General features: G+C 43.8%; 1 protein-coding gene across 2 annotated transcripts; it reads left to right on the top strand.

Moving 5' to 3' along the window:
- The first annotated feature begins 1,244 nt into the window (after window positions 1-1,244).
- On the top strand, window positions 1,245-23,482 carry LOC115196923 (chromobox protein homolog 1). 2 transcript variants are annotated; one of them, XM_029757952.1, is made up of 6 exons: window positions 1,245-1,460; window positions 3,585-3,737; window positions 8,064-8,238; window positions 22,406-22,589; window positions 22,695-22,789; window positions 22,939-23,482. In XM_029757952.1, the coding sequence occupies exons 2-6, from the start codon at window positions 3,635-3,637 to the stop codon at window positions 23,081-23,083; spliced, it is 702 nt and encodes a 233-aa protein (XP_029613812.1). In that variant the 5' UTR covers window positions 1,245-1,460; window positions 3,585-3,634; the 3' UTR covers window positions 23,084-23,482. The 2 variants fall into 2 exon arrangements, with proteins under 2 accessions (XP_029613812.1, XP_029613823.1); XM_029757963.1 differs by lacking the exon at window positions 1,245-1,460 and adding an exon at window positions 3,366-3,382.
- The last annotated feature ends 1,270 nt before the right edge of the window (window positions 23,483-24,752 follow it).

Raw genomic sequence — 24,752 nt, 5'->3', positions numbered from 1 at the left:
TGATTCAATTCATGGTTTTGATGGGAAATGGAGAGGCATTTGCATTTCCATTCCAAAAGTACAGGTATGGTTGGACACCTCTTTATTTTCAGTGTCAAAGGAACAAAGAGGATATGACCCTATGTGCTTTGACAAGATCACATACTGTAGATGTGGGAGAGCAGAAGATCCTGTTTAATGGCTTTGATTCGTGCATTCGAGATACAAATCATAATATCACACACACACACACAAACACACACACACACACACACACACACACACACACACACACACACACACACACACACACACACACACACACACACACACACACACACACACACACACACACACAAACACGTTGGATACAGTGTCAGCCTCAAGGACAAGCTCTGCAGCAGTCTAGTCTTGTTTTTAACAAAACTTTGACTGGTGCATGTGCAGGTAATGCAAGCTTTTTACTGATCTTTTGTTAGTACGCATCACTGCCATGCTCTAAATCCTTTAAACATTACTTTTGTGTTTTTTCATCTGTTCCTTTTGATTTACATGACAACATAATGAATGCACATTTTGGAAGCATTGTTTGTCTGGGCTATTGACTGTAAACTATTATGATTAATCAACAACAACAAAAATTAACAGGATGCTTCTAATGATATCCCAGAGGACACAGAGAGGGTGAAGATGGCAGCTCTCATGGGTGACATCTTCATCAGAGGTCTGAGGGTTTTCACATACAGCAGTTTGTCAGTCAGGACATCAAAGATGCTATACCTTCAGAATATGTATGATGCAAGTGTCAGTGCAGTCAGTTAAAAAAAAATCTGGCAATGGAGAAGAAGGGAAAGTCTGTCAGTCGCCTTTCTTTCACTGGCTGAAGTCAGTGAAGGCTAACCAGCCAAAAGGAATAGAGAGCAAGGTGGGGGGAGACGAGTTCAGGCTTCCACAACTGATCATAGGATTTTGAATTACTACTGTCTTTCTAAAATTATACATTTTTTATGGTAAATTCATGAATCAATCCTGAAATTCTAGAGTATAGAACCAAGTACAAGACATTGTAAGTAAAGTAATTGCTCTACCCATTGGCATGCTTGACCAATAACTAAACATGGAAAATAAAGATCCTCAAACATCTCTGAATAATATGTTTATAATAGAGAAAAGAAAGAAAGAAAAATAACATGTTTATTAAAGACTTCATCTCCCATGGTGCCATACAATAACACGTTGCGTAGCCACGCTTTGCCGGAGTTGGCGGGTACGAGGGAGGCACTGGATAGCTATTGTCTATAGCTTTACGCAAAAACGAGAAGAGTGTCCTTTTAAAATATATTACAAGCTGATCTTTACATAAGATAAGCACAACATACATTTTCTTTTTTAGATAAACCATTGGTATAATACTAGTTTTCATTTGATAAAATTATCTCGATTTCCGACAATTCATTCATTGGAGTCAAATCTCTGTGAAGGTAAGTGGCTAGTTACTTCACCATCGCCTTCTGCTCTTTAGCGGTCCCCCCAGTGTTAACCTCCTATAATGCACAATGTGTGATAAACATATCTCGATAGGCCAATATATTGACACGGCAATGTGCATCTTGCTACATTGTTGCGTGCGGATTCTGTTTTGAGTATTCAATTGTATTGTTTTTCCGCGCAAAGTTCGTGTAGGTTGCTCATGCTATGATTCAGGTCAACATGGACGACTAGTCATTCCATTTCGAGGTGCTCTGGGGGGGAAAAACCCCTAGCACCATCATGTGAAACGGGAACGTCTGATGGCATAGTGAACGGGTTGGTTAAATACATTGCAATTGTGTGTAGCCCTTTACATTTCCCGTGTATTTGACCCTTTTACGTTGTTGCACTGCGTGATTGCCCGTTATTATTGAAGTAGGAAAACGATTAGGTTGCTACATTTCATTACCCCCTTTCAGGCAGGAATGTGGCTCATCGAATTGGCTATTCATGAAAGAGAGGAAACGTGCTGTAGCAAAGAAAGGACTGCTTATGAGACAAATATATTTGCTTCGATTTACAAGTGGCTAAATTCGCATCATTGAACTGCAGCGTGCACCTAAAATTAATGCTACCCCAATGGAATCAGAAATCATCACCTTCTTGAAATTACTTACATTTTGAAACAAACTGTTGAATTGCACGTCAAAGCTGGCACTCAAATGCGTTGTTTAGCCTACACAATATTTGATGATACTGAAAAACGATATGTCTTATTTAATTATGTTTTTAATACATTTGTGTTTGTGTGATAGTGATGCTTTACCCCTGCTTACCCCAATGTTGAGTTAGGAAGGGGTGGGGGTAAGCGTTTTCTTGGTGTTGTGTGTTCCATAGGGTAAGAATCAGGGTGTCTGTGTGCTCCCCTCCTCCTCCTGACATTCTCTTGTTCTCACCATGTTTGTTTTTTACCAGTGGTTTGTAGTGATTGTGTGCCCAAGTTGATTTGTCTGTATGTGGCAAAACTGTCCATTGATGTCTAGATTTGAAGCTTGACCCCTTCATGCTGAATCTCATGGAATTGTATGTACTTGACGGCGTGATTGCTGGTCTGATTGATATGATTATGCTTCTGACATTTTTAAACTTTCCAAACATATTAGTAGGTGTGCATTGGTCTACACCACATCAAGGCTACAGCTCAGTGGAATGTTCAAGAACTCGTATAGTCCCTACCCCCTGCCTAGATCATGTATTCTAGACGGGTACCAACCCCCAGGGCTCTCCTCTGGGAATCACACCAACAGTATACCATCATTTAGACTGTCTAGTCATACATATTTCTGGAAGTAGTGATGACAAACCTAGAGGGCTTCTAGTCATACGTGTTTTTCTGTGTATTTGTTTGCGTTAGTTGCAGACATGCAGTACAATCAATGCATGCCAGCTTTTTTAATAGGAACATAATATGTCGCCACTCCATGCGTTTTAGTACTGACCCTGTAGTAGGAACTGTAGTCAAAGATTATTTTATAACTAACCCAAGATGGACCACAGCCTATTTCCAATAGGCGCAAATGATTCATAGTAGGCAGAACAAGCAAGGAGGTGGGTAGAGCCAAGCACGAGCTAGTGAGATCCTATTGGCGCGTTCTAGCATGTATTTGCATGTTTCTGTTAGGGAACGCCTACTCTGAAGTGCGCATGCAATAACACATTTTGTCCTGATCAGAATTTAAAACTTTGGCGAAGGATAAAGTTTACAAAGCTTAGTCCATTCTGTTTGTAACAGATTGTAGTTTTGGTCACAGAACTGTATTGAGATCAAATGTTTTATAGATGAGAAAATAAGCAGAATGTCGGCCAAAATCCATCTCGCTCCATCTTCTCCCACTGCCGACCACTGGTCTTCCTCTGGTCACCATATTTGGTGGTGAGTGGAAATGCCAACTGGATGCTTCACATGTATACATCCGCTGAAACATCTGTCTCATTGTTCTATCTGTGCTGTAGTGGTATGCATGCATTACACGTTAGTAATCGATTTGACTGTGAGAGATGATGCCGTGTGTTGTCCTTACCAATGCCATTCTCTCCTTCCTAATGTAATCCCCCTCCCCTCTCAACCTGTTTAGCTCTGTTGACAAGGAACCCGCTGGTTCCACTGCCTTCTCCCAGCCTGAAAATGAGTGAGCCTACCGCTACAGAACCCCCTAGCGATGTGACCCCCAGTGTTACTACTGGTGTTACCACTGAAGGTGTAGACCAACTTTCTACTAATGCAAACGGTAATCTATTGTTTCTGTCTTATGAATGCCATAGGGGTGGGGGGTGGACTGGCCAACTTTGGCAGAACTTAAATGCCCGCGAGCGGAAATCATTTTTGGGGGGGGGGGGTAAAAGACGATGCCGTAGCTTACCCATGATGTTGCAGAAGGATTTAAGCCAGTCGCTTTAGTCAAAGTATGATATATTTGGGCTTGAAGTGATAACTTCAGATATTTTCCGTGTCAATGCCGTGTGTTTCCCCTATGAGATGACGTGCTAATACTTTTCAGTCATGTTTTTCCACTCCACGTGGAAATCCCCTCTGGAAGATCTCAATTGCATAATCCTCGTGTCCTCTCTCCTCGTCTCCTTCTCAAAACCCATTGGAGGATAAGGTCAGAGGGGAAGGATTTTGAGAAGGAGATGAGGACGTGAGGGTTATGCAATTGAGATTATTCCCTCTACGTTCCTTCTCACCTCCAATTCGTGAATATGTAACGTTGCTTGCATCATTCTTCAGAGGTGGAACCTAAACAAGCTTTTCCGCTCTAGAAGAGGATTTACCTCCAAATATCTTTTTGTGGGGCCTCCAGAGGATTCTCTCTTACTTGGCTGCCCACCTTCACCAGATTAGGGGGATATGTACTAGGCTTGGGCGGTATCCAGATTGTCATACCTTCATACAGACCTTGTGCCATACCGGGATATAATACTGGCACTGAACACAAGGGGCCATGTTTTCAAACACCTCTGATACTCGGTAATCTGAAGGTTAGCAATGCTAAAAAGTACATCTAAAATTCCATAGAGAATGCTAACTAAATGCTAACAAGGGCATTGCAAACATTTTGTATAGTTTCTGACCTAAACTATTACAAGTAACTCAAAAATGATACTCAGTTTGCTGCACGCGAATAACAAATATTAGCCAGCAAGGCTCTTGATCCCGGAGGGGGTTCTCTGCTGTTACCAAGCGAATGCTTGATTTTGGAAGAAGCTAACCACTTAGCTAGATAGCGAACTAGCTACTAAATTAGCAAACTAAATGCACAACTGCAGAGCATTTAGCACATTTAGACAGGTAACTTAATAGTTATAAGATATCCAGCTGGCAAACATTTAACTGTGAATTCCATACTGTAATTGGATCACCTGGCGCATGCTGCACAACAGTGAGTGACTCAAGGCTCCGCTCTCTTCTCTTTGTGTGCTTGTAAACAAATCACATGACTGTGACCTAACGTAAGCTTCATAATAATATGACAGCTGAAATCTAACGTATTGCAGAAGTTGACTGCAGGTATTTACTTAAGTAGCTACAAATATTCCAATTTATTAAAACATTTCAAATAAATAGTTTAAACAGTATTGACGGTATTGGAAAAACCATCCCATAGCTTTTTCCAAGTACCCCAGTATACGGTATAGTGCCCAAGCCTAATATGTAATATGCACTGTGTCCACCCTCTACACACACACACACACACACACACGCACGCATTCGTCAACTATGCACTCATCTGTGACTGTTTGCTTTGATCGTCATCCTTAACACCATCTTGTCCATCTTCTTTCAGATATCCAAGAATCTTATAGGTCATGCCCTTTACTTTTTCAAGGGTGCAGACCCGCTCTTTGATGCTATGGTCCAAGCTAGAGGTGGACCATAGTTTCCAAAAAATTGGTAACACTTTTTTTTTGGCTAGTCTAATTGTAGATGCTCTACAGACTATCAGTAACATTTCAACTAATTACCTGCCAAACCTTTATCCTAACTCTAAACCTAGCCTTTACCCTAACCCTTATTCTAAACCTAACCTTACCAAGCAGTTGCTTATCAACAGGTAGTTTGTTGATAGTTCGTCTGTAGGTGCTCCACAGATAATATCCAAATAAAGTGTGACCGAAACCTTTCATTGGCTGTGTGACACCTCTTATCCATTGCCCAACCTGTATGTCTATTTGGGCTTCAAATCAGCAATGATAGTGCATCCCTCTCCGTGGCAGTGTATGTACACTACCGTTCAAAAGTTTGGGGTCACTTAGAAATGTCCTTGTTTTTGAAAGAAAAGCAAAACATTTTGTCCATTTAAAATAACATCAAATTGATCAGAAATACTTTGTAGACATTGTTAATGTTCTAAATGACTATTGTAGCTGGAAACAGCTGTTTTTCTTTTATGGAATATCTACATAGCAGTACAGATGCCCATTGTCAGCAACCATCACGCCTGTGTTCCAATGGCACATTCTGTTAGCTAATCCAAGTTTATCATTTTAAAAGTCTAATTGATCATTAGAAAACCCTTTTGCAATTATGTTAGCACAGCTGAAAACTGTTGTGTTGATTAAGGAAGCAATAAAACTGGCCTTCTTTCGACTAGTTGTGTATCTGGAGCATCAGCATTTGGTTTCGATTACAGGCTCAAAATGGCCAGAAACAAAGAATTTTATTCTGAAACTCGTCAGTCTATTCTTGTTCTGAGAAACGAAGGCTATCCCATGCGAGAAATTGCCAAGACACGGAAGATCTCGTACAGCGCTGTGTACTACTCCCTTCACAGAACAGCGCAAACTAGCTCTAACCAGAATAGAAAGAGGAGTGGGAGACCCCGGAGCACAACCGAGGTAGAGGATAAGTACATTAGAGTGTCTAGTTTGAGAAACAGATGCCTCACAAGTCCTCAGCTGGCAGCTTCATTAAATAGTACCCGCAGAACACCAGTCTCAACGTCAACAGTGAAGAGGCGACTCCGGGATGCTGGTCTTCTAGGCATAGTTGCAAAGAAAAAGCCATATCTCAGACTGGCCAATAAAAATAAGTTTAAGATGGGTAAAAGAACAGACACTTGACAGAGGGCGATTGGAAAAAAGTGTTGTGGAGAGACAAATCTAAGTTTGAGGTGTTCGGATCACAAAGAAGAACATTCATGAGACGTGGAAAAAATGAAAAGATGCTTGACGCTATCTGTCAAGCATGGTGGAGTAAATGTGATGGTCTGGGGGTGCTTTGGTGGTTGTAAAGTGGGAGAATGGTTCATGGTTAAAGGGATCTTGAAGAAGGAAGGCTATCACTCCATTTTGCCCTGTGGACGGCGCTTAATTGGAGCCATTTTCCTCCTACAACTGAACAATGACCCAAAGCACAGCTCCAAACTATGCAAGAACTATTTAGAGAAGATGCAGTCAGCTGGTATTCTGTCTATGATGTAGTGGCCAGCATAGTCACCGGATCTCAACTCTGTTGAACTGTTGTGGGAGCAGCTTGACCATATGGTACGTAAGAAGTGCCCACCTGGGCAGCAGGGTAGCCTAGTGGTTAGAGCGTTGGACTTGTAACCGAAAGGTTGCAAGTTCAAATCCCCGAGCTGACAAGGTACAAATCTGTCGTTCTGCCCCTGAACAAGGCAGTTCCTAGGCCGTCATTGAAAATAAGAATTTGTTCTTAACTGACTTGCCTAGTTAAATAAAGGTAAAATAAAATAAATCAAGCCGATCCAACTTGTGGAAGGTGCATCTGGTGAATTCTCGACAGATTACCTCAACTAATTGACAACTAGAATGCCAAAGTTCTGCAAGGCTGCAATTGCTGCAAATGGAGGATTCTTTGATGAAAGCAAAGTTTGAAGGACACTGTTTCAATTAAAAATCATTATATATAACCTTGTCAACGTCTTGACTATATTTCCTATTGATTTTGCAACTAATTTCATGTATATTTTCATGGAAAATAAGGACATTTCTAAGTGACCCCAAACTTTTGAACAGTAGTGTATGTCCTTGAAATGTTAAATCCTTGGGTCCAGTCCCCCATACCGGACCTTTTAAAACTACCCCAGGAGCATACCAAGCTCATCTAACTCCCTCTAAAAACAGTTCCATGAGGGTCAGTTGGAGGATCTCTCTTTGAATACAGAAACCCATTGCCATGGTTTGGTTACATTTACAGAGTTACAAAAACCCAATTTGAAAGTGGATCAGCCAGATGCTAGTGATTCAGAGCCAGAGATCTTGAGGCACACTGACACCTACATCAGAGAGCCTGTCTCAGCATACATTTCCATGAGCCGTAATGAAGAAAGGGTTGGCAAACAGGGTTGATGATAAAAAGGTACAAAGGTTGCCATGCTGGCACTGCTGCTTAATTGCAAAAAAGACCACCATTTGTATTTTGATTGGCAAATCAAGTCCAACAGATGATTTGGACTTGAATCCTACATTTTGGGACGAATCCCATCTGTGTAATCTGACCATAGTGAAGTGTGCCCATAATAATTGGTGCTTATAGCCGTGAACAAAGTCTTTGGAGTCTAACCAAACTGTTCTGCACTCCTTCCCTTCACCAGAGCCCCCCAAGGAAGAGGTCAAGTTGGCGGCAACAGCAGGGAAGAAGCAGACCAAGAAGAAAGTGGAGGAGGTGGTAGAGGAAGAGGAGGAGGAATATGTGGTGGAGAAGGTGCTGGACCGACGGGTGGTAAAGGGACGCGTGGAGTTTCTGCTCAAATGGAAAGGCTTCTCAGAGTGAGTGAAGACTTAATGCTTGTAATGCTACAGTCACAGAAATTAAATTATCATACATTACATACAATCCTGCCTACATATTTTATTATAATTTTGCATCTCTTTATTGGTACCTATGGGGTAGTGGCGCTTGGGGTAGCTGGGGGTCTTGTTGCCATGCAACAGGAGTTGTCGCCATTTTCCTCACAGAGCATGTTGTTCAAGGTCTACAATGGTCTCCAATCTCTCTAGCTTGAGACAAGTGGTGGTGTGGAACACTTGCCAGTGGTTGGCAAGTACAGTGCATTTGGAAAGTATTCAGAACCTTTGACTTTTTCCACATTTTGTTACGTTACAGCCTTACTCTAAAATGGATTTAAAAAAATGTCCCACATCAATCTGCACATCATACCTCATAATGACAAAGCACTTTTTTATTTTGCACATTTTATAAAAAACTGATGTCACATTTACATAAGTATTCAAATGCTTTACTCAGTACTTTGTTGAAGCGCCTTTGGCTGCGTTTAGAGCCTCAAGTCTTCTTGGGTATGACGCTACAAACTTGGCACACCTGTATTTGGAGAGTTTCTCCCATTCTTCTCTGCAGATCCTCTCAAGCTCTGTCAGGTTAGATGGGGAGTGTTGCTGCACAGCTATTTCAAAACAAATGTTATTTGTCATGCGCCGAATACAACACAGTGAAATGCCTACCAAGCCCTTAACCAACAATGCAGTTTTAAGAAAAATAAGTGTGAAGTAACAAATAATTAAAGAGCAGCGGTAAATTAACAGTAGCGGGGCTATATGTAGGGGTACCGGTTAGTTGAGGTAATATGTACATGTAGGTAGAGTTAAAATGACTATGCATAGATAATAAACAGAGTAGCAGCAGTGTTAAAGATGGGGAGGGGGGGGGCAATGCAAATAGTCTGGGTAGCCATTTGATTAGCTGTTCAGGAGTCCTATGGCTTGGGTGTAGAAGCTGTTAATCCTTTTGGACCTAGACTTGGTGCTCCGGTACCTCTTGGTGTGGTAGCAGAGAGAAGTCTATGACTAGGGTGGCTGGAGTCTTTGACAATTTTTAGGGTCTTCCTCTGACACCGCCTGGTATAGAGGTCCTGGATGGTAGGAAGCTTGGCCCCAGTTGTATACTGAGCTGTTCGCACTACCCTCTCTGTAGTGCCTTGCGGTCGAGGCCGAGCAGTTGTCATACCAGTCAGGATGTTCTCGATGGGGCAGCTGTATAACTTTTTGAAGATCTGAGGACCCATGCCAAGTCTTTTTAGTCTCCTGAGGGGGAATAGGCTTTGTCGTGCCCACTTCACGACTGTCTTGGTGTGTTTGGACCATGATAGTTTGGTGATGTGGACACCAAGGAACTTGAAGCTCTCAACCTGCTCCACTACAGCTCCGTCGATGAGAATGTGTGCTCGGTCCTCCTTTTCCTGTAGTCCACAATCATCTCCTTTGTCTTGATCACGTTGAGGGAGAGGTTTTGTCCTGGCACCACATGGACAGGTCTCTGACCTCCTCCCTATAGGCTGTCTCATCGTTGTCGGTGATCAGGCCTACGCCTGTTGTGTCATCGGCAAACTTAATGATGGTGTTGGATTCGTGCCTGGCTGTGCAGTCATGAGTGAACAGGGACTACAGGTGGGGACTGAGCACGCACCACTGAGGGGCCCCTGTGTTGAGGATCAGCTTAGAGTATGTGTTTTTACCTACCCTTCCCACCTGGGGGCGGCCTGTCAGGAAGTCCAGGATCCAGTTGCAGAGACAGGTGTTTAGTCCCAGGGTCCTTAGCTTTGTGATGAGCTTTGAGGGCACTATGGTGTTGAATGCTGAGCTGTAGTCATTTACATTTAAGTCATTTAGCAGACGCTCTTATCCAGAGCGACTTACAAATTGGTGCATTCACCTTATGATATCCAGTGGAACAACCACTTTACAATAGTGCATCTAAATCTTTTAAGGGGGGGGGGTTAGAAGGATTACTTTATCCTATCCCAGGTATTCCTTAAAGAGGTGGGGTTTCAGGTGTCTCCGGAAGGTGGTGATTGACTTCGCTGTCCTGGCGTCGTGAGGGAGCTTGTTCCACCATTGGGGTGCCAGAGCAGCGAACAGTTTTGACTGGGCTGAGCGGGAACTGTGCTTCCTCAGAGGTAGGGGGGCCAGCAGGCCAGAGGTGGATGAACGCAGTGCCCTTGTTTGGGTGTAGGGCCTGATCAGAGCCTGAAGGTATGGAGGTGCCATTCCCCTCACAGCTCCGTAGGCAAGCACTATGGTCTTGTAGCGGATGCGAGCTTCAACTGGAAGCCAGTGGAGAGAGCGGAGGAGCGGGGTGACGTGAGAGAACTTGGGAAGGTTGAACACCAGACGGGCTGCGGCGTTCTGGATGAGTTGTAGGGGTTTAATGGCACAGGCAGGGAGCCCAGCCAACAGCGAGTTGCAGTAATCCAGACGGGAGATGACAAGTGCCTGGATTAGGACCTGCGCCGCTTCCTGTGTGAGGCAGGGTCGTACTCTGCGAATGTTGTAGAGCATGAACCTACAGGATCGGGTCACCGCCTTGATGTTAGTGGAGAACGACAGGGTGTTGTCCAGGATCACGCCAAGGTTCTTAGCACTCTGGGAGGAGGACACAAGGGAGTTGTCAACCGTGATGGCGAGATCATGGAACGGGCAGTCCTTCCCCGGGAGGAAGAGCAGCTCCGTCTTGCCGAGGTTCAGCTTGAGTTGGTGATCCGGCATCCACACTGATATGTCTGCCAGACATGCAGAGATGCGATTCGCCGCCTGGTTATCAGAAGGGGGAAAGGAGAAGATTAATTGTGTGTCGTCTGCATAGCAATGATAGGAGAGACCATGTGAGGATATGACAGAGCCAAGTGACTTGGTGTATAGCGAGAATAGGAGAGGGCCTAGAACAGAGCCCTGGGGGACACCAGTGGTGAGAGCGCGTGGTGCGGAGACAGATTCTCGCCACGCCACCTGGTAGGAGCGACCTGTCAGGTAGGACGCAATTCAAGCGTGGGCCGCGCCGGAGATGCCCAACTCGGAGAGGGTGGAGAGGAGGATCTGATGGTTCACAGTATCAAAGGCAGCAGATAGGTCTAGAAGGATGAGAACAGAGGAGAGAGAGTTAGCTTTAGCAGTGCGGAGAGCCTCCGTGACACAGAGAAGAGCAGTCTCAGTTGAATGCCCAGTCTTGAAACCTGACTGATTAGGATCAAGAAGGTCATTCTGAGAGAGGGAGAGCTGGCCAAGGACGGCACGTTCAAGAGTTTTGGAGAGAAAAGAAAGAAGGGATACTGGTCTGTAGTTGTTGACATCGGAGGGATCGAGTGTAGGTTTTTTCAGAAGGGGTGCAACTCTCGCTCTCTTGAAGACGGAAGGGACGTAGCCAGTGGTCAAGGATGAGTTGATGAGCGAGGTGAGGTAGGGGAGAAGTTCTCCGGAAATGGTCTGGAGAAGAGAGGAGGGGATAGGGTCAAGTGGGCAGGTTGTTGGGCGGCCGGCCGTCACAAGACGCGAGATTTCATCTGGAGAGAGAGGGGAGAATGAGGTCAAAGCACAGGGTAGGGCAGTGTGAGCAGGACCAGCGGTGTCGTTTGACTTAGCAAACGAGGATCGGATATCGTCAACCTTCTTTTCAAAATGGTTGACGAAGTCATCCACAGAGAGGGAGGAGGGGGGGAAGGGGGAGGAGGATTCAGGAGGGAGGAGAAGGTAGCAAAGAGCTTCCTAGGGTTAGAGGCAGATGCTTGGAATTTAGAGTGGTAGAAAGTGGCTTTAGCAGCAGAGACAGAAGAGGAGAATGTAGAGAGGAGGGAGTGAAAGGATGCCAGGTCCGCAGGGAGGCGAGTTTTCCTCCATTTCCGCTCGGCTGCCCGGAGCCCTGTTCTGTGAGCTCGCAGTGAGTCGTCGAGCCACGGAGCAGGAGGGGAGGACCGAGCCGGCCTGGAGGATAGGGGACAGAGAAAATCAAAGGATGCAGAAAGGGAGGAGAGGAGGGTTGAGGAGGCAGAATCAGGAGATAGGTTGGAGAAGGTTTGAGCAGGAGACCTGGAACTCCACGTGGGTCGTGCGCGCTGGGACCACCAGGATAGAGTGGCAGCGGCCACGCGGTGTGAAGCGTTTGTATGGCCTGTGTAGAGGGGAGAGAACAGGGATAGACAGACACATAGTTGACAAGCTACAGAAGTGTTGTTTCTTGTATTATTGTCTCTTGTGTCTTTAGAGAACTGTTTCACTTTGATATCCTTTTTCTTCTGTCCTGATTTTCTCTTTCTTTTCTTCTGTTAACTAGATATTCTTTGTTATTCTTCGTTAGCTAGCTAGCTTCTTCCAAAAGAGTCCCTAGCAACTGCTTAGCAACTGGTAAACAATTCAGCTAGCTAAGATAACTACAATTGTATGAAAAATAGTTAGGCTTTTGAAAAAAGTATCTTCTTTGTTTGTTGCTTGTTTTTTCTCCTATTCAGTCTTGCAGTTTTCTTTTGCTTTTTTCCGATGTACTTCACTCTAAAAACCATGTAAATTTCAAAATTTGTAGGAGCTCATTTTTCAGCTGCTGCTCAATGAATAGCATTCTCACATAGGTGTTGCACTTGTCCAGGTGGGTAAGGGCAGTGTGGAGTGCAATAGACATTGCATCATCTGTGGATCTGTTGTGGCGGTATGCAAGTTGTGGTGGGTCTAGGGTTTCTGGGATAATGGTGTTGTGAGCCATGACCAGCCTTTCAAAGCACTCCATGGCTACAGACGTGAATGCTATGGGTCAGTAGTAATATAGGCAGGTTCCCTTAGTGTCCTTGGGCACAGGGACTATGGTCCCATGTGGCTCAGTTGGTAGAGCATGGTGTTTGCAACGCCAGGGCTGTGGGTTCGATTCCCACGGGGACCAGTACGGAGAAAATATGAAATGTATGCATTCACTACTGTAAGTTGCTCTGGATAAGAGCATCTGCTAAATGACTAAAATGTAAATGTAAAAATGTGGTCTGCTTGAAACATGTTGATATTATAGACTCGGTCAGGGACAGGTTGAAAATGTCAGTGAAAACACTTGCCAGTTGGTCAGTGCATGCTCTGGGTACACGTATCCATAACCTGTCTGGCCCTGCGCCCTTGTGAATGTTGACCCGTTTAAAGGTCTTACTCACATCGGCTACGGAGAGCGTGATCACACAGTTGTCCAAAACAGCTGATGCTCTCATGCATGTTTCAGTTTTGCTTGCCTCAAAGCGAGCATAGAAGTCATTTAGCTCGTCTGGTAGGCTTGTGTCACTGGGCAGCTTGCGGCTGTACTTCCCTTTTTTAGTTTGTAATAGTTTGCGTGTCCTGCCACATCCGGAAAGCATCGGAGCCGGTGTGGTACCATTCAATCTTAGTTCTGTATTGATGCTTTTGCCTGTTTGATGGTTTTGTAGGATGGCATAGCGGGATTTCTTATAAGTTTCCAGGTTAGAGTCCCGCTCCTTGAAAGCGGCAGCTCTACCCTTTAGCTTAGTGCGGATGTTGCCTGTAATCCATGACTTCTGGTTGGGGTATGTACGTACAGTCACTGTGGGGACGACGTCTTCGACGGACTTATTGATGAAGCCAGTGACTGATGTGGTGACTGATGTCCTCAATAGCATAGGAAGAATCCCGGAACATATTCAAGTCTGTGCAAGCAAAATAGTCCTGTAACTTAGCATCTGCTTGATCTGACCACTTTTTTTATTGACTGAGTCACTGGTGCTTCCTGCTTTTTTGTTTTTGCTTGAAAGCAGGAATCAGGAGGGTAGAATTATGGTCAGATTTGACAAATGGACGGCGAGTGAGAGCTTTATATGCGTCTCTGTGTGTGGAGTAAAGGTGGTTTAGAAATGTTTTCCCTCTGGTTGCACATTTTGCATGCTGGTAAAATTGATTTAAGTTTCCCTGCATTAAAGTCCCCGGCCACTAGGAGCGCCGCCTCTGGATGAGCGTTTTCCTGTTTGCTTTATGGCCTTATACAGCTCATTGAGTGTGGTCTTGGTGCCAGCATTGGTTTGTGGTGGTGAATAGACAGCTACGAAGAATATAGATGAGAACTCTCTTGGTAGATAGTGTGGGCTACTGCTTATCATGAGATACTCTACCTCAGGTGAGCAAAACCTCAAGACTTCCTTACTATTAGATTTCGTGCACCAGCTGTTGTTTAAAATATACATAGACCGCCACCCCTTGCCTTACCAGAGGTGGCTGTTAAATCTTGCCGATGCAGCGTAAAACCTGCCAGCTGTATGTTATTCATGTTGTCGTTCAGCCACGACTCAGTGAAACTTAGGACATTGCAGTTTTTAATGTCTCCTTCGTAGAATATACGTGATCGTAGTTCGTCTATTTTATTATCCAATGACTGAACGTTGGCTAGTAGGACTGATGGTAAAGGCAGATTACTCACTCGCCGTCGGATCCTTACAAGGCACCCCGAACTACGTCACTGATATCTCCGTCTCTTTCTCCTGCGAATGATTAGGATGAGGGCCTTGTCGGGTGTCTGAAGTAAATCCTTTGTGTCGACTCGTTAAAGAGAAAATGTTCTTCCAGTACGAGGTGAGTAATCGCTGTCCAGATATCCAGAAGCTCTTTTCGGTCATAAGAGAGAGTGGCAGAAACATTACGTACAAAATAAGTTACAAATAATGCGAAAAACACACTTAAAAGCACCATTCCTTAGGAGACCGTAAAGCGTAAGCCATCTCCTCATGCACCATTTTCAGGTCTCTCAAGAGATGTTCAAGTCCAAGTTCTTGCTGGGCCACTCAAGGACATTCAGAGACTTGCCCCGAAGCCATACGTGCATTGTCTTGGCTGTGTGCTTAGGGTTGTTGTCCTGTTAGAAGGTGAACCTCCACTCCAGTCTGAGGGCCTGAGCACTCTGTAGCAGGTTTTCATCAAGGATCTCTCTGTACCTTGCTCCGTTCATCTTTCCCTCGGTCCTTACTAGTCTCCCAGTCCCTGCTGCTGAAAAACATCCCCACAGCATGATGCTGCTACGACCATGCTTCACCATAGGGATGGTGCCAGTTTTCCTCCAGATGTGATGATTGGCTTTCAGGCCAAAAAGTTACATCTTGGTTTCATCAGACCAGAGAATCTTTTTTCTCATGGTCTGAGAGTCTTTAGTTGCCTTTTGGCAAACTCCAAGCTGGCTGTCGTGTCTTTTACTGAGGGTTGCCTTCCGTCTGGCCACTCTATCATAAAGGCCTAATTGGTGGAGTGCTGCAGAGATGCTTGTCCTTCTAGAATGCTCTCCCATCTCCACAGAGGAACACTAGAGCTAAGTCAGTGTGACCATCGGGTTCTTGGTCACCTCCCTGACCAAGGCCCTTCTCTCCCAATTGCTCAGTTTGGCCAGGCGGCCAGCCCTGGGAAAAATCTTGGTGGTTCCAAACTGATTCCATTTAAGGATGCTCTTGGGGACCTTCAATGCTGCAGAAATGTTTTGGTACCCTTCCCCAGATCTGTGCCTCAACACAATCCTGTCTCGGAGCTCTATGGACAATTCCTTCGATCTCATGGCTTGGTTTCTGCTTTGACATTCATTATATAGACAGGTGTGTGCCTTTCCAAATCATGTCCAATCAATTGCATTTACCACTGGTGAACTCCAAGTTGTAGAAACATCTCAAGGACGATCAAAGGAAACAGGATGCACCTGAGCTCAATTTCAAGTCTCATAGCAAAGGGTCTGATTATTTATGTAAATAAGGTATATCTGTTTTTTATTTTTAATACATTTGCTAAAATACATCAGAGACCATACCATTACAGCCAATGTCCACATATAGAAACATGTACCTGAGAGAGAATGGTTGTTGACTATTTTTCAACAGAATATTGTACAAGTGGCAGCAACATGCCGAATTGTGGGTACAATACATTTGAATATTAATTAAATTGGCAAAACTAACTTAACCTCTCTCGGGTATGTGGGACAAAATCGTCCCACCTAGTCAACAGCCAGTGGAATCGAGTGGCGCGAAATACAAAAACCTTAAAAATGCTATAACTTCAATTTCTCAAACATATGACTATTTTACACCATTTGAAAGATAAGACTCTCGTTAATCCAACCACATTGTCCGATTTCAAAAAGGCTTTACAGCGAAAGCAAAACATTAGATTATGTTAGGAGAGTACCCAGCCAGAAATAATCACAGCCATTTTTCAAGCTAGCATATATGCCATAAATACCCAAAACACAGCTAAATGCAGCACTAACCTTTGATGATCTTCATCAGATGACACTCCTAGGACATTATGTTATACAATACATGCATGTTTTGTTCAATCAAGTTCATATTTATATCAAAAACCAGCTTTTTACATTAGCACGTGACGTTCAGAACTAGCATATACACCAAAAACTTCCGGTGAATTTACTAAATGACTCTTGATAAACGTTTACAAAATACATAACAATTATATAAAGAATTATAGATACAGAACTCCTTTATGCAATCGCGGTGTCAGTTTTTAAAATAGCTTTTCAGCAAAAGCACATTTTGCAATATTCTGAGTAGATAGCTCGGCCATCAAGGCTAGCTAAACAGACACTCGCCAACATCGAGGCTCAGTAAACTCAGAATTACTAGTAGAAAAATTGGATTACCTTTGCTGTTCTTCGTCAGAATGCACTCCCAGGACTTCTACTTCAACCACAAATGTTGTTTTGGTTAAACATAATCCATAGTTATGTTCAAATATCCTCCGTTTTGTTTTTGCGTTCAGGTCACTATCCGAAGGGTGACGCGTGAGCACATTTCGTGACAAAAAAATTCAAAATATGCCATTACCATACGTAGAAGCATGTCAAACGCTGTTTAAAATCAATTTTTATGCTATTTTTCTCGTAAAATAGCAATAATATTCCAACCGGGCAACGTTGTATTCATTCAAAGGCTGAATGAATACAACTGTCCCCAGGCTGACTGTCCCCAGGCTGACCACTCACAAATTCTCCTGCTGTTCTTCGCCCAGAGACAGCAGACACCCCATTCCACTTTCTGGCGGCTTTGGAGAGCCAATGGAAGCCTTAGAAAATGTCACGTTACAGCACAGATGCTGTATTTTCGCTAGAGATGCAACAGAAGGACAACAAATTGTCAGACAGGGCACTTCTTGTATGGAATCTTCTCAGGTTTTGGCCTGCCATCTGAGTTCTGTTATACTCACAGACACCATTCAAGCAGTTTTAGAAACTTTAGAGTGTTTTCAATCCAAATCTACTAATTATATGCATATTCTAGTTTCTGGGCAGGAGTAGTAACCAGATTAAATCGGGTACGTTTTTTATCCGGCCGTGAAAATACTGTCAACTATCCCAAAGAAGTTAACTGCCTTGTTCAGGGGCAGAACGACAGATTTGCACCTTGTCAACTCGGGGATTCGAACTTGCAACCTTTCGGTTACTAGTCCAATGCTCTAAGCACTAGGCTACCCTGCCGCCCCTGCCGATTTACGTGTGGTGGGGCTTGGACAAGTTGCTGCAGGGGGGTTTAGAGCTATTGGCCAGGATAGGGGTAGCCAGGTGGAAAGCATGGCCAGCCGTAGAAAAATGCTTATTGCAATTATCGATAATCATAGATTTATCGGTGGTGACAGTGTTTCCTAGCCTCAGTGTAGTGGGCAGCTGGGAGGAGGTGCTCTTATTCCCAATGGACTTCAGTGTTCCAAAACTTTCTGGAATTAGTGCTACAGGATGCAAATTCCTGTTTGAAAAAGCTATCCTTGGCGTTCCTAACTGACTGTTTATATTGGTTCCTGACTTCCCTGAAAAGTTGCATGTCGCGGGGCCAATTCGATGCTAATGCAGAATGCCACAGGATGTTTTTGTGCTGGTCAAGGGCAGTCAAGTCTGAGGTGAACCGAGGGCTATATCTGTTCTTAGTTCTACATTTTTTGAATGGCGCATGCTTATTTAAGATGGTGAGGAAAGCACTTTTGAAGAGCAACCAGGCATCCTCAACTGACGGGATGAGGTCAATATCCTTCCAGGATACCCAGGCCAGGTCGATTTAGAAAGGCCTTCTTGCTGAAGTGTTTTAGTGAGCGTTTGACAGTGCTGAGGGGTGGTCGTTTGACTGCGGACCCATTACGGACGCAGGCAGTGATTGCTGAGATCCTGGTTGAAGATGGCAGAGATGTATTTAGAGGGCAAGTTGGGCAAGATGATATCTATGAGGGTTCCCATGGTTACGGATTTAGGGCTGTACCTGGTAGGTTCCTTGATCATTTGTGTGAGATTGAGGGCATCTTGCTTAGGTTGAAGGACGGCCGGGGTGTTAAGCATATCCCAGTTTATGTCACCTAACAGTACGAACTCTAAAGATAGATGGTGGGGCAATCAATTCACATATGCTGTCCAGGGCACAGCTGGGGGCTGAGGGGGGTCTATAACAAGCGGCAACAGTGAGAGACTTGTTTCTGGAATGGTGGATTTTTAAAAGTAGAAGCTCGAATTGTTTGGGCACAGACCTGGATAGTAATGACAGAACTCTGCAGTAGATTGCAACTCTGCCCCCTTTGGCAGTTCTATTTTGTTGGAAAATGTTGTCGTTGGGGATGGAAATGTCAGGATTTTTGGTGGGCTTCCTAAGCCAGGATTCAGACACGGCTAGGACATCAGGGTTGGCAGAGTGTGCTAAAGCAGTGAATAAAACAAACTTAGGGAGGATGCTTCTAATGTTAACATGCATGAAACCAAGGCTTTTACGATTACAGAAGTCAACAAATGAGAGCACCTGGGGAATGGGAGTGGTGCTGGGGGCTGCAGGGCCTGGATTAACCTCTACATTACCAGAGGAACAGAGGAGGAGTAGGATAAGGGTACCGCTAAAGGCTATAAGAACTGGTCGTCTAGTGCGTTCGGAACAGAGAGTAAAATGAGCAGATTTCTGGGCACAGAAGAATAGATTTAATGTACAGATAAGGGTATGGTAGGATGTGAGTACAGTGGAGGTAAACCTAGGCATTGAGTGACGATTAGAGAGTGGATTTTGTCTCTAGAGGCACCTGTTAAGCCAGGTGAGGTCACTGCATGTGTGGGGGGTGGGACAAAAGGGCTATCTAAGGCATATTGGGCAGGGCTGGGGGCTAGTTGGGACTAGCTAGAGGCTAGCTCAAGGCTAACTGGTGCTTTCTTCGGGACAGAGACGTTAGCCAGGAGTAGCCACTCGGATTGCAGTTAGCTAGCTGCGAAGATCCAGTGTAATGGTCCAGAGCTTGCGGTAGGAATCTGGAGATGTGGTAGAGAAAAGCAGTCCGATATGCTCTGGGTTGATATTGCGCTGTGCAGACTGGCAGGTATTGACCGAGCTGAGGCTGGCTGTTGTCTGAGTTAACGGTGAAGTCCGCTAGCAGTGGCTAACTTACTACTAGCTTGTAGCTAGTTAGCTGGCTAGCCTCTGATGGGGATTCCGGTTCTAAAGTCTAAAAATAGCAGAACTGTACCACATTGGGTGAGGTGGGTTGCAGGAGAGTATATTCAGTCTGTAGATGGGAAGTGAGATTAAAATATATATGAAAAAATACAAGGAAAACTATATTTACAACGGGACATGATGTGACAAGACAAAACGCACTTCAGACTGCCACGCCATCTTAATGAGGGATTTACTGAGGGATTTACCATCACCAAATGGACAGGCAGAAATCAACACCAACGAGCGATGGAGAGGAACCACTATCACTGCTCGGCCATCCCTAATTCAACAAGCCAGTCAATTGGGCATTTCTGCAGCATGTCCAATTCGTGATGGTACAATTGGAAATGTACAAATGAGGGATTTAATATCACCAAATGGACAGGCTGAAATCAACACCAACGAGCGATTGGACAGTGTCCATTACACATATGCTATATTGTCAGTGTGACCATGCTCTTCTGCAAGTTGACAGTGTCCATTGCACATTCATAAGGACTTCCCACGGACATGCTGAATCGACATCGAGAAATTCTTACCTCCTATGATCAAACATGACAAATGGACCTTCTGGTTGATTCAGGGCTTAACATAATGATCTATCATTTGGTCAGTATGTATGCCATTTGGACATTTCTTATGCCATTTGGACATGGTTCACTAACTTTTGGGTTCGGAATCCAACTTCCTATGATCATATATGGCAAATGGACAAAACATGGGCCTTATGGAACAACTCAATAAAATAAGACAAATGTATTTCCAGAAAGTTACTACATATGTATAATTAATCAAAATATTTTTTTTGGGGGGGGTGAAAAACAGTTCTGAAAGAGCTATGAGGTTTTAAAAGTTTGAATTTATTTTGAGATTTTGAAAATGTCACCATTGGGACCTGACTTTGTGACCATTTCCCATATGGAAAATCTACGGTGGAGCGCACTCGCCACATTTGGGATTTTTGGAGTATGACACTTGGCATATGCCATGTTCCGCTTGCAATATGTTTTTGAAGAACTGCCGTTTATTTGTGGTATTTGCGATTGTGTATATGGTTCGCCCAACGCCAGTAAGATGCCATTCATTTTTGTCCATTTCATGGGGGTCTTCCCTTACTTGTCTTCATGGTTGTCTCATTGTCATGATGACCATCTAATATCAACATTGAAAAAATAGGTTAGCTATTGCTCACCAGTTGCCAGGAATCGCAGAAATGCTGTCCTTGAAATTTGTGTCTTGCGTCCTGATTTAGAGGGGCCACCAACTCCACTAGCTTACGGAATTGTTCCGGGAAAGATTATGGAACTGGGGTACATCACCCAATTCCAGCTCCCTACACAAGTTTGCTTATGCTCCTTTAGGGCCCTATAAAATTGCCTAATTCAGTTAGTTTTTCCCCCAATTTTTATATAGAACAAAATTGGATGTTGTAAGTCCACAACAGTGCTTAAACCACACCCGCAGACCCCTTTGAGGTCTGGGAAAAATTGTCATTTTTGGGTGTAGATACCCTTTATTATATTCACGTGTGCAGGCTGGCACCAGCAAGAGACCTGTAGCACACATGATTTTAGATTTGTTAAACAAATCACCACTGGATTGATGCAAATAATAATTCTTCCAGGTAGGCATAGACTACTTTGTAGTAAACATTTAATTGAGAAGGTTTTTGGGAAAGCCTTTCCATCTATCCGTTGTAGTTAGCATCACCGCTAATGGCTATGTGGTAGACACAGGGGCATTCCCGGACCATTGCCTCTTCAAAGTTAAAGGAAAATATGAATCCCTTATGCTTTTAGTTCATCATATTATAATCTTGGGAAAATACATTTTCTAAATGATAGGACATCAACAAAGTTCAATACATGTTTGAATATTGTTGAATTCCATTTTAATATCTGGATTCTGTGATTCTGTCCTGCTTCTCCATATCGCAGATTTTATAGGGCCCTACTCTTTGGGCTTGGCACTGCATCAGTGGGCTCCCGAGTGGCGCAGTGGTCTAAGGCACTGCATATCAGTGCTAAAGGCCTCACTACAGACCCTGGTTCGATTCCAGGCTGTATCACAACCGGCCGTGATTGGGAGTCCCATAGCACTGCGCACAATTGGCCCAGCGTCGTCTGGTTTAGGGTTTGGCCGGGGTAGGCCGTCATTGTAAATAATAATTCATTCTTAACTGACTTAAATAAAATGAAAACGTCTGCCCAAGGCCTGCTACCTAATTCTAGGATTATTTGAACCATTGAGTGAAATCACAAAACTAAACCTTGGGTCAAGTTCTTTTTTTAATTTTTCTTTCTTCTTCTTTCCTTTGGTTGGTTGTTGTTGCTCTCGTCGTTCTACAAAAAGTCAATAGCCATTACAAACATTTCCATCTTTCTCTGGTCCATGGTGAGACAGAGATGGACTTGGTTGGTCTTCAGCTGCTGTACATTTGGCATCCGTCTGTCTTACTACTTAGTCTTCCAGTGTTGCGGTGGTAGTCCTGCCACCTCGGGCCTTGCCCCCTTTTTTTTCATGTGCTATTACGACCACATCGGAATGATCTCAATTGTTAGTTGGTCCATGGGCTGGGGAATTTTCAATCAGTTGGTTCTGGGGGGTTTGGAACCGAATCTGATGGTTGTAGCCCAGGTATAAATTGTCCTTTTACAGGTAGTGTCTTATTTTGGAAATTCAAGCTGTTGTAGCCTTTTTAATGAACCTGTATTTGTTTACCACAGTGAGGACAATACATGGGAACCGCAGGACAACCTGGATTGCCCTGACCTGATTGCGGAGTACATGCAGAATCATCATAACAAAAAAGAAAGTTTCAAGAAAGAGTCTGGTGGCAAGAGGAAAGCTGGCGAGTCTGACACAGAGGCAGGGGGTGAAGAAGGCAGGCCCAAGAAGAGGAAAGATGAGGTGAGAGCCTGTACTTGGTTTCAATATTAAAGAACATGCCTGATACTATAGACCGTGAATGTAGCCCTGTACTGAACCTTCTCTCCTTATCCATCACTCTTTCAGGCAGAGAAGCCCAGAGGCTTTGCTCGTGGTCTTGACCCCGAACGGATCATTGGAGCCACAGACTCCAGTGGAGAGCTGATGTTCCTCATGAAGTGGTGAGTTCTGGGCTGCATTGGAAATTTTGACACTTTTCGCTATACGGTACTAGGAGAGTGGAAGATTTGTCAAATACTAGTTATCCCCTCCAAAAAAAGTGGGACATAACTGATTGAAGTGGCTTCACCCTTAAATTATTTCTCCACAGGAAGAATAGTGATGAGGCTGACCTGGTGCCGGCCAAGGAGGCCAACATTAAATGTCCACAGGTGGTCATCTCCTTCTACGAGGAGCGTCTGACATGGCACTCCTACCCCACCGAGGAGGAAGAGAAGAAGGATGATAAGAACTAGCCACAGGTCCAGGATGAAGGGGAAGGGAGTACAGAGGGCGGGGGGGAGGGTGTGGGACAGAGAAGCTGATTTGTCTCAAAACCTTTCTGCAAACCCGGACTGTTAAAACTAAAGCAGAGGTTGACAGATGGGTAGGGATGATAAGACTTGTCAAGGAGGTGGGTTGGGGGGGGGGGGGCGCATGGGTAAATAGAACTCCTAAGTCTCAAGATCACTTTATCAGGCCTCACTTTTGGGTCTCATCAGCTAGAATCATGGGATAAGTAGTTTTCAGTCCCTGAGCACTGAATTGCTTCAAAATCATCAGCTCCTCTTACTGTAGTTTCGCCTCAGAAAAGCTTTTGTCAAGATACACTTTTGAGTTGGCGAGGTATCACTACAGCAGCTGAGTTTACAAAATGGAATGGTCAGATTCCAAAACATGATCCAGCAAAAGTTCTCAGCTAATTCAATTGAAATAGCCAATCTTAATCTCCAGTTTTCTTGCGTGAAATGTTGAAGTTGATTTCTTGTCAGAACGTTATCTTGTACCTACACATCCCTCATCGAGCAACTTGCAGTGCTTTTTGTTAGTCTTTCTACTTTTTAAGAAACCTGTTTTAAGTGTTGGCACCTGCCTTCCCTTGCCATATCATTATCATATAATGTGTAAATAGTTGTGGTTATATTTGGTTAGTTTTAATTGGTTATGAGAGCGATCTAAGAAGGATTTTATTTGAGTTTTTTGGATGTTCAGACTAGAGTTAACCTAGATTCTGGTCTTTAAGTGTTATGCATAGGTGTATAGAGTTGTGAACAATGGTATGGAGCAGGGTTTCCATTAGGAAAACGTGGTGCTGGATATTTGACTGGCAGCATTTTAATTTACCAGACATTTGAGACATTTTCCCGACCCATATGCATTGTGTGCGTAACCTGATTAGGGTGTACAGCCACGGTGCTCAGAATGACAGATCACATTTTAGATTATGGTAATTCGTTTTAAAAGAACATGCAAATCCAGGATGCAACAGCGTGCATCCTTACCGAATTCCGATGCGCACTTTGAAGATGTTAGAATAACTGTCCACATTTACTTTTCCTCAGCCAACAAGACGAGTAACGAACAGAAAAATCCCTAGCCTATGTCAATATACTCTTCCCCATAGTAGAACATTTGACCTATTTATTGGTCAGCTTGTCGTTCTGTGCGAGAAAGAAATGGCCTACTCCAGACAGACTCTGGGACAACATCCCAAATGCATATAACCAGTAGGCCTAGGCTACATAATTTTTTTTATAAAAATAACCTTCAAGCAATGAAGCTGATGCAACCGATCAGAACATTTAGCTTATAATGTTGATGAAACTATTATTTCTTCACATACAGTGCCTTGCAAAAGTACTAATCCCCCTTGCCGTTTTTCCTATTTTGTTGCATTGCAACCTGTAATTAAAATATTTTTTTTTATTATTTCATGTAATGGACATACACAAAATAGTCCAAATTCGCGAAGTGAAATTTAAAAAATTACTTGTTTCAAAAAATTCAAACAACAAAAAACTGAAAGGTTGTGCGTGCATATGTATTCACCCCCTTTGCTATGAAGCCCCTAAATAAGATCTGGTGCAACCAATTACCTTCAGAAGTCACATAATTAGTTAGATTGCACACAGGCGGACTTTAAGT

The sequence above is a fragment of the Salmo trutta genome, chromosome 1 (genome assembly GCF_901001165.1).
Source record: "Salmo trutta chromosome 1, fSalTru1.1, whole genome shotgun sequence".
Lineage (NCBI taxonomy): Eukaryota > Metazoa > Chordata > Actinopteri > Salmoniformes > Salmonidae > Salmo > Salmo trutta.
This window is presented reverse-complemented; position numbering and strand designations above follow the sequence as displayed.